This window comes from Olea europaea, chromosome 11, assembly GCF_002742605.1.
Source record: "Olea europaea var. sylvestris chromosome 11, O_europaea_v1, whole genome shotgun sequence".
In the NCBI taxonomy this organism is placed as follows: Eukaryota; Viridiplantae; Streptophyta; class Magnoliopsida; order Lamiales; family Oleaceae; genus Olea; species Olea europaea.
This window is the reverse complement of record NC_036247.1, coordinates 9,481,992-9,492,504: the sequence shown is the minus strand read 5'-3', so window position 1 is coordinate 9,492,504 and position 10,513 is coordinate 9,481,992. Positions and strand designations below refer to the sequence as shown.

The 10,513-nt window shown below is 35.9% G+C and overlaps 1 protein-coding gene across 5 annotated transcripts; it reads right to left on the bottom strand.

The window, feature by feature from the left end:
• Nucleotides 1–1,004: 1,004 nt before the first annotated feature.
• On the bottom strand, nt 1,005–10,513 carry LOC111403292 (mitogen-activated protein kinase-binding protein 1). Of its 5 annotated transcripts, none has more exons than XM_023031730.1 (20): nt 10,341–10,513; nt 10,036–10,254; nt 9,309–9,417; nt 8,833–9,207; nt 8,695–8,747; nt 8,284–8,530; nt 8,153–8,208; nt 7,746–8,007; nt 7,443–7,606; nt 7,160–7,302; nt 6,977–7,078; nt 5,434–5,569; nt 4,957–5,043; nt 4,682–4,843; nt 4,107–4,445; nt 3,609–3,796; nt 3,378–3,511; nt 2,293–2,612; nt 1,825–2,043; nt 1,005–1,548 (listed from the first exon to the last, which is right to left on the bottom strand). In XM_023031730.1, the coding sequence occupies exons 1-20, from the start codon at nt 10,383–10,385 to the stop codon at nt 1,090–1,092; spliced, it is 3,819 nt and encodes a 1,272-aa protein (XP_022887498.1). In that variant the 5' UTR covers nt 10,386–10,513; the 3' UTR covers nt 1,005–1,089. The 5 variants fall into 5 exon arrangements, with proteins under 5 accessions (XP_022887498.1, XP_022887499.1, XP_022887502.1 ...); XM_023031731.1 differs by having other exon boundaries at nt 3,399–3,511; XM_023031734.1 differs by having other exon boundaries at nt 7,443–7,552.

Below are 10,513 nucleotides of genomic sequence, written 5' to 3'. Positions count from 1 at the left end.
AATTGCATGAAAATCATCAGAGGAGACAATTTTCAAAGGTGAAAGGAATAAAGAAAAACAAAGAGGGTCATTGCTTTTCTTTTATGCTCAAGGTAAGGGAAAAAGGACGTATACCAGAGAAAAAGTTGAATTATTTTTGGGACAATTTGATGTCTTCATGGAAAATGAATGGGCCCAACAAGTACTTTCCAGAGATTATTAATAGTGACAACACGTTGAACTAGTATATGTAAAAATCACAACATATGAAAACACAATATATATCTCAATTAAACCTTTGTAACTCTGTGGATATAAATACTACAATCTTTCCTTGAATTGTTAATTCTAAATGAGTCATGAAAGGAATAACAAATAGAATCTATCTCCACATTAGTCACCAAAAGTATCAAAAAATGTTTCAATGTCCTTAAATAGAACATTTATTCACAAGAATTAGTATGAAAGTTGATCTATTATGATCAACACGATTGTTCATATTTCATTTTCTTCTTCCTAACTTTAGAAAGCACTCTTGGAGTTGTTTACTAGATCCAAATCTGTTTAGTCCAATAGAATTGTTCTATTGTGAGACAAGTCATCAAAATAATAGTAAATAAAAAGGACATTCCTTAAAAATATTTACGGTTCATAACCTTGAATTCTTTGTAAAAATACAAGAACTAACATTATTTTATTTATCTTCAAAGATTCATTTCTTTTGTCCACATAAATGAAATCAAAGTGTCTGTATAATTAACACTCACATCTCCCCTTTCGTTTAAATTTTTGAACCATTATACTTGTCGAGCACAAAAATTTTCGTAGCCTAAAATAGAAAGGAAAGGACAGTTAGAGTACAAATGCAACTGAAAATAATAACTATAATATTATAATATCTTCGGGGAACCAGTTTGATTTTAGTCATCTCATAGAAGACGGAAAAATTTATCACCATTCCCTTATCTTCTAGTAATTTTTCGTCAAAAATCTTTGTGCTTAATAGTACTAGTCTGTGCTCAATGTATCAAGAACCTTTTAGCATGTTTGATAAAATGGACTGAACAATACTCAACTGTATAAAAGAAGAAAATAAAATTTAAATCTTGTTTATTGTTGTTCGGTCTTGTCCAACAATGATGAAGGTTCACAAGCTGAACCGTCATCTACCCATTTATTCTCATTGGAAAGGATTTTGGCATATTGAACTAACTTGGCTATAGCATGAACTTTCTTTGCTATTGATGGAAGCCTTTCAGCTGCCTCAGCATACAACTGAACTTCCGATCCCCTCAATCGTCCTTCAGGATCCAGGTTGGCAAACTTGGAAAATAACTGCAGCGCACTCTGAGCTGCAGAATCCAGATTGTGCAATGCTTCTTTGCATGAAATGGCTGTCTCAAGGTTTTCAAGTCCGTCTATGTTACCTCCTTCGTGGTCTCCTCCATCTATCAATTTCTTGCTCAACGGCGTATCAACGCCCTTCGTGCTACTCAAGACTTCACCAGAATCAGTTCTGGGGATTGCACGAATTGGTCCCAGCAAGGTCACTGGACTATTTCCTGCATCCTATGAAGGACATAATTGGTTTTAGAATGTTAATAATTCTCGTAGGAAACCAATATATTACAGCAATTATGTACCAAAGAAAGAAGATAACACCCTCAATTAAATGATTATACATGACATCTCTGAACTGAAAAGGGCCACTTTCAGAAAAACAGTTGTGACTGTTTTATTAAGGCTCTATTATGATGATCCAGCGAAAAAAGAATATTTCTTATTTCAATTTTCAAATGTAAGAAATCTGAGGTTTCGATTTTTCTTTGAACAGATAAACCATACCTGTCCGTCCGCATCTGTCCTTTGCAATATTTTGAGCAACGGATTGGATGGGTCTTTCAGCATTGAATTTGGTTCGGCCTCTGCGCTTTCTCTCTGAATTGCACCTACAGAATCTCGAGCCTGCATGCCAGAAAATCTATTTAAACCTCCAACACGGTTCCTTTGCAGCAGAAGTCGTGCCGAGTAGCTTTTCCTTGCTGATGACTTCCTTCCCTCTATCTGCAAACACAAATATAAGGCTCAACTTTATTCCCATCACCAGCCCAGACAAAATAGAAGAAAATAATTTCTTGACGAAACCCTTGTTACATGAACAAAGGCTAAAAAGAAGTAACAAAACATCCAGGGTAATAGTCATGCCTAAAGCTGACGTTTTTTACAAAATGTAAACAGTACATAGTATTCCATCGGAAATTCAAACCTTCAATCATGTTGACAAGTTTAAAAGGTGCAGTTAAATTGACTTGCCTGGGAATTTGTGTTGGAGATATTGTAATCTTTGTCAACTTCTCTTACCCCAGCTTCGGTTTTATTTGACTGCAGCTTTGCTGACATCTCATGAAAAACATGCTCATGGCATAAGTTCAAATTTCTAATCTGATGTTGATCCATGCTATCACAAAAAGTACCAGAATAATTCACGCATTCCTTTAAAGTGGAATCCTGTAAAAGAGTGTCTTCACGAAAGTCAAAGATGGGTTTTGCAGCAGGATTGTCCAAACCAGTATCTATGGATGACAGCTTGATGCGCTTGTTATCACGATATGTCTCCATTGCTAGGTCTTGTGCTGCACGAGGCCATTACATGTTAGCCATAAGATTTCAAAGCATCAAAGACCAGATAATGTGTTTCTATCTTGAATTACATACTTGTATATACTAAATTTTACTCTAAATAGCTTGAACTGAATTCATAGATGTGTTTAGGTTGTATCACAAAAACTTGCAATCAACAACCATCTTCAAAATCTGAGGCTAACTAATGTGTATTTACTTGATACTGTGACAAGTGTTTCACAAGCAGTGCAGCAACCAAAGAGCAACATGAAAACAAAAGTGAAATGACTACACTTATCTACAGAGGCAGTCATGATTCGAAGAAATGACATTGTGAAATATTGAACAAGACTATGGATTTCTACTCCAAATAACACCGTGTGAATTTAATATTTGTTTCAAAATAGAACTTCAAAACATATATTCTATTTTTTTAGCAAACCACCAAATAAGTTGTTATAATGCACAAATCAAACTAGTAGATTAGCGATTTCTTTACTCAAATAATTAATTTCCTTTTTGGAATTGGTTAATTAAAACTTTCCCTTACAGTCTCCATTTCACGGGTCTTCTTAGTTTCACAATTAAAATAAGTTTTTTGGACTGAAGAAGAAAAATAAAAATTCAGAAAGTTGAGATTCAATGTTCACTTATTGATCAAGCTAGCATAGAAAGGACAATCTAAACTACTTATAACAGAAAAAGATCATGTTCCCAGTATTCCATCCTTCATACTGCATGGTTTTTAAGAATGTAAACAGGATTAGGAAACGAACACTGCTTGATCTCACACATACTCTCCAAAGCACAGTGTGGCACATTCAAGGCCTCCACATCTGAAATGTCTGGCGAATTGAGAAGATCCATACACACTGTATGAATTTTTAACCAGCGGTTATCCAATGCATAGCTGCAGATGGAAAAATATCAATTGTTAAAGTATGCGACCCAGTAATTAGCAAGATGCCAAGAACAGCCTCTTTACAACATTGAAACAGGCTGCTCACCTACAAGTTTCTTGAGGACTTGGAGATCCTTGGCTGCAATCTGTATCTGATAAAATGCTGGACAAGGTCCCCGAGAATTTATTGCTGCCTTCTAAACCATGTCTTGGTGTACTTTGCGATATGATGGGACTTGCAGAGTCTTCTTGCAAACCATGGGTAAGCAAGGGAGAACACTTCCCCGGTCTAATCTGTCAACAAAAGTTAAGGGAAGTATGAAACCAGTGATTGCATTATAACTGAAACAAAAAGGTCATTTCATATTTCCTAAAACATGGGGAGTAAGAGCCAAAACAGTTGATTTGTCCTTGTATTTTGGATGTACATAATTGACATATTGAAGCTGGTGTGTTTCAAAGAGCAGCCAAAATTCCCAGGTAAAGGGAGAATGAATTAAGTGTTCAAAAAACTCAACACAAATTTGGAAGGAACGAGGTGTCTAAGAACATAAATTAACATAATTTCTGGAGTGACATCTTAACCAATTGTTATGTGACCTACCTTGGATGAACTGGAATTTGGGTCAGTGGGGATGGGATTGGGAATAGAAACTTTAGCCCGTGCCCATTTTGGAAGTCGAGATATGCTGAACCTAAATGCTGAGGTCTTGGGATAACTGCCATGTTGAAAAAGCAGTCCTTGATTTTGGTTCAGTTTTTCTCTAGCTACATCCTTGCGGGAGTGGTCATCGAATTGATAAGAGCCGATTTTGTTTAGAGACACTTGCTGAACCATGCATTTGGGGGAAATTGGAAAAGAAATTCCCTTTGTTCTCTGTAGCATCTGTGAAGAGAAAGGAGCAGGCACTTTCCAAACAAAGATACAACTATCGGCATCAATCTGAATACACAAGAAAATCAGCAACTTAACAAACACCAAATATAGGGGGGAAATTAAGAAATCTCACGTGACACTTGTTTCAGATATTATCTCAATAAATTGGATTGTATATTATAGAAATTATTAAAATTATGATTTTCCAATATGACAAGTCATGGCTCAAATGGCTTTCAAATGATAATTTAGAAAGATAAAACAATTATTAGTAACAAAAAATAAAATTTTAAATTACTCACTGAAACAAGATGCTTGCAGTCAGGTAAAAAGGCAATCCCAGTTATAACATCACTGTGCCCTACTGCTCGTGCAACTAGCTCCCCAGTTATGTAGTCAAACATACAGATACATCTATTAGAGTATGAGCAGACCAGATAACTGCAGCTTCCATCAATAGTTACCTGCAGAAGGAATTTACACGAAGCACAAGGTCATTTATGTGAAACCATGTTTTCTACTAGTGCATGTTAACACCAGTTGGAAATCAATTTTGAATTTCCAAATTGCTTTGTACCTTTACAGGGTCCCCGGTGTCTCCATCCTGATCAATAGAGTTAACAAGTTTTCCCGTGTTAATGCTGAATGTATTTATCTTCTTATCCTATAAGAATGTCATGCGTGAACTGTATGTTAGTCACCACAAAAATTGAATTTCCACAAAATAAAATTAAAAAATTAAAAAATTAAAATGAAATTAAGATTGTGACAATATATAAAGAGTAATGTTATTCATCCCCACAGGGGTTGATCCCCCAGTCTAGGTGTCAATACTCTATACGTATAATTAATTAGTCATGTGACCTTGCATTTAAATGAATCTATCATTTAATGTCATATAATTGCCACCTAGACTGGGGATCAACCACTGTGAGGATGAATAGCATTATTCATATAAATATCAAGTCACTGTCCAAAAGAAGCCAAACATGGCAGCTTGATTTACCATTTAAATTTTTAGACAAGATAAAGGAATATTCTTCCATCACCTTACCTTGCCCACGGTAATAGCAACCTCCATAGAGTTATTAACCACCATATCTTGAATGGTCCCACTAGTTGCAATCCTGCAGCAGCATGAAATCTTACAATCCTTTTCACTTGCAATTACGTTATGGACCACCAAAGACCTACAGGATGAAATATAAATACTGTCAATGGAATATAAGGAAAGCTCGAATATTTAATAGGTTACTGTTAATGAATATTGTAATTAATGGCTACCATATTTAGTTGTGATTTTGATTCTACATAATGAGAGAACCTCTCACATTAAGAAGTATCGAGTCTTATTCAGTATTGTTGAATATATTTGACATGGTATTAGAGTCAGTTCCTTAGAACTTTCTCTCTTTTTTTTGGTTGGATTTTATTACGACGCGAGTCTTTTTAGAGTTCGGATAGTTTTCTTGATATTCGAAGGAGGATCACCCTAGGATGGTTTTGAATTCTCAAAGGAGGATCATCTTTAAGTTTTCTACTCGGTGGAACGGCAGCACTACCATATTTAGTTGTGATTTTGATTCTACATAATGAGAGAACCTCTCACATTAAGAGGTATCGAGTCTTATTCAGTATTGTTGAATATATTTGACATGGTATTAGAGTCAGTTCCTTAGAACTTTCTCTCTTTTTTTTGGTTGGATTTTATTACGACGCGAGTCTTTTTAGAGTTCGGATAGTTTTCTTGGTATTCGAAGGAGGATCACCCTAGGATGGTTTTGAATTCTCAAAGGAGGATCATCTTTAAGTTTTCTACTCGGTGGAACGGCAGCATCTTGGCCAACAATATGTTGCTAGATTTTTGGCTGGTGCATTAGCCGTTAGAGCTTTTGTTGGAACACAAATTATGAGTTCAAATGAGTTTTTCCAGCTGATAGAGCTCATTGTGTGTGATCGACACACTTCGTGAATTTCTTTTGAAAATTCTTCTTGGAATGTGAGCTTTCTAGAGTGGGTTTTCGTAGATGGTTACTGTAATTTGGGTTTCTTCTTCATGGGTAAGAGCATTGTCACCACCGCCAGTTCATAATTGCAAATTGAAGATGTTACCAACATCAATTTAAGGGGAATGTCGATGGAATATAAGGAAAGCTTGAGTATAAAGAAATCTACCATATTCAATAGTTTACAATTAATGAATATTGTAATTGATAACTATAGTTATGATTTTAGTTCTATGTAAAGAGAGAACCTCTCACATTGAGAGGTATCGAGACTTATTGAGCATATTTCACATATTGATCATGTCTTAGAAGCAGAAAGATTGCACTTGAAGTTCAATCACTATACCTGGCATCCCCTACAAGTGGAGGCACGGGTCATTACACAAAGGCCCTTTTAACATTGACAAAACCAATCACCACAAAAAAAATCTTGGAATTCCAACAAATCATGATCACCTAGACGTATGTGAATGGATTTTAACCACTAGGCAAAAGACCACAAGTTTCTCAAGTATGTCAATATAAACAACACGGTGCAATATCTTCACCTTCTCCAAGTTTTTAGAAACTATATGCTCTGAAAGAACTCACCTATCACCACCACAACTGATAATCTTAGTGCCACTGCATGTGAGGTTTACTGGAGTGGCCGCAGTTGAATGGCAATCAATCTTTCCGATGAGATCAAAGTTACTAAAATGGATTTACAAGAGTAAGATGATATTGAGAAAATTTATTCAAAAATTTGAACATGTGAAACGTCCCATGTTAAACCTGTCAACACGATATACATGGATCATTCCATCACGACCTCCCGAGGCAAGAAACTGGTGACTTTCTGAAACTTCTGTTGAAACATTATCTTTCTTGTTCTCGAAATTAAAGCTCAATGAAAGGATTTCACCATCATGGGCATCCTAGGGCATAAAAAGATGAAATAAAGATTACAAATACAGAAGGCATAGTTATTATAAATAAATGACACACAACTGCAAAGAAGTTATGTGTAAATCCTTCATTTGAGTATGCACAGTATAAACTTAGGTGGTTAGTTTACCTGTATGCATATATAATCAGACGTGTTTACATTTAAGATATGGAGATTTCCCTGGCAATCACCAGCTGCCAGATGCTTTCCATCAGAACTAACAGCCATTGATCGAAGCCCTGGAGAGGAAATGCCTAATGTCACAAAATCACGTTCAAAAATCCCAGCACTCACTGCAGATAGTAGCAGACAGACAGTAATCAAGCTGAGCAAAAATGTGACATAAAGATGGAGGCAGCATATTTTAATGAGTCTTATTGGCATAAAGAGATTTGACTAATTCCGTTGGAATTTCCAGGACGTGAAAATTACCTAGACATGTAGTTCCACTCGGATGATTAATCAAAGAGCTGTCAACTGTATAGAGAGAGAATTTGTCCATTGACGAGGTTGATTGCAGAGCAAGATCCCATACTCTAATAGTACCATCAGCCGAGCATGTTGCAAAAGATAATCCACCAGAACAACCTTTAGCAACACATGAGAGAGAGGGATTGTGCATATTTTCACATGGAAGATTCTTGACGTCCCATATGGATGCACCGTGTGAAACAAGCACAAAACACCTGGTAGCCTGGATAAGATACCATGGTGTTACTGCTTTCAAATGTAATCACTGTCACCAATCCAAAATACTGAATTCAGGAATGTCAAATATGACAATTAAATTAAAGGGAGATACTGATGATAAGAAAACAAAGAACACTTTTGAAAAACACCTTCTGTACATCACGAACATCCCATATATAAAGGCTGTGGTCATCATAAATCACCACTGCAAGATGAATCATGATTAGCAACTGTCATTGTAAAATCAAAATCCTTAAATCAAGAATCGTCAGTTACTTGCCAAGCTTTTCCAAGGTTGAAAATTGACAAGCAATGGCATCAGGAAGTTCGGGCAGAGATTGAAGTCCAACTTGGCTATTATCAGTATTGCAGTCCACAACATTTAGTTTATTGCATCTTTTGGCTTCAGTGTAACATAAGCTTCCAGCATATTGTAGGGAACTGGTCCCAAATAGTTTAACAAGTCCATTGTTGCATGCACAAGCAACCAAACTGTTGGATGTAGATAGTGCAAAACCTTTTTCGACCTGAATTCAGACTCAAATAATGGTTAGAACAACCAAACACTTAATTAATGAACTATCACCATGAGCACTACTATTTACTTTCTTACATTCCACTAGACTATTTGGATAAAGAAATAGTTTGGATCAAAATCAAGAAGCATGTGCATAACATTAACCGAATCTACCTCTAACTCCACTGAGGTTATAATTGATGAGCCGACTAAAACGCATAAAATTCCTGAACAAGAGAAGAGATGATTAATTATCATAGACAGATCACAAAGGCATTACCATCTCAGCATACTGATTGTGAACCTGATTACCTGTATCAGTTAATGCATATATAGGTGATTCAGCGGCATGTATGTGATTTACAGAGCTTTTCTTGGTCCAGCTGGGAGCTGTAACAGCAACAAATGAAAATCCCTCACAGTGACCAAGATTGATGGGCTTCCCTTGCATGGCCACTGATGTTGATCTAGTACTAGCACGAGAGTTTGGAGGTGATCCAACTTTCCAGAACCTCAGATGCTTCTTCCCAGCAGTTACTATGAATTTTGTGTCTAGCGAAAAGCTAACAGATGCAAAAGCAGGATATTGTGAAGAGGCTTTGATTTTTGTCATTAAAATCTTACTTCTCCAATCCCAGAGGCAGATATATCCATCACGAGGAAATCCTATGGAGGCCAGGCATTTCCCTAGAAGGATCGAAATGTCACACATTGAAAATGACAGAAGGGGTTTGTCAAGGAGGAAGCAAATTGAAGGTAAAAGATCTAACTGACATGCTCAAACTAACCGTCAGGTGAAATAGCAATGCATGCCACACCATATTGATGTCCTTTTAGCTCACGTATTAAACTGGAGGTTATGCCATCCCATACCAATACTGCAGGTCGGGGGCCTGACTGAAATGCCGCATAACGGAAAAATTATATAGAATTGGAAGAGAAAATATAATAATTTCTTCTTAAAACTTCGCCATTAATTGTTGTACTGATTACCCATAAATGAAGGAATAACTATAGCATATTAACTTTATGCATCGAAATCAGCCAAGAACATGAAAGAAAAGAAGTGAACAATTCAATCAAGTAGTTAAGTAAAAAGTGAAGAACAATAATAATAATAATAATAAAATAATCAGCTCAATATCAAACTACATTCAATTTTTAGTTATTGATTGGCAGCTTTTAACCTGATTTTAGGTGAGCACTATCTCCTGAACCTATATAGATTTTTCCTTAAAAATAGAATTTGTCTAAAAAACAGTATGAAGTGTATCAGCAAGAACCAAAAATAAAGTCAGATGATTAATTTTATTAGTTTTGACAGAAGCTTAATTTCTTTGTTTTATATCTCTTTTAAATAATTTATGCTTCTTAAAAAAGTCAAGTCTCCTTTCTAATTCTGGATGTTAAATTATTTATCAAAATCAAACCTAGATATTAAAATAACAGTAAACAAAATGCGAATCTGAAATCTGAACAAGTCCTTGCAAACAAACAAGAATAAACTGATTATACCTCTCCAGCTGCAACAACTCTTGCATCACGCGACAATGCAACACAAGTCAATGGTTTTGGCATCCGATTAAACACCATGAGATGCGATTGAGTACTGGAATCTACATCGTATAACACAACAACGCAGCCCGCAATGTACGCACATTTCGAAGTGGAAATACTCGAAGCCAATCCATTGGCGTTTTTCGTTGTCAAGCCAATTATTTCCTCCAAAATCAACTGCAAAAATGTAATGACATGATTAATTAAAATGCGTTTAGTAGCATTTAAAAAAAAAAGGTATTAGGTTTCTTAGATGTACCGACATTGGGAACTGAATCTGGTTTCTTGAGCTTGCAACTTCGTTTCATATTGTTCTGCAGATCCAAATAAAAAACCCTAGCTAGCTACAACATGTAAACAACATTCAGCTATGAATATATATTTGTAGAGAGAGAGGAAGATGGGGCGGGAAATCAGTATAAATTAAAGAAAGATC

Bases quoted from the DNA above. Each gene is read 5' to 3' on its own strand.
- LOC111403292 (XM_023031730.1), bottom strand. From the start codon at position 10,385: ATGAAACGAAGTTGCAAGCTCAAGAAACCAGATTCAGTTCCCAAT. The intron at 10,255-10,340 runs GTCGGTACATCT...ACATTTTTGCAG, and splicing joins AACCAGATTCAGTTCCCAAT to TTGATTTTGGAGGAAATAAT. The intron at 8,748-8,832 runs GTAATCAGGTTC...TCTCTTGTTCAG, and splicing joins ATATGCATTAACTGATACAG to GAATTTTATGCGTTTTAGTC.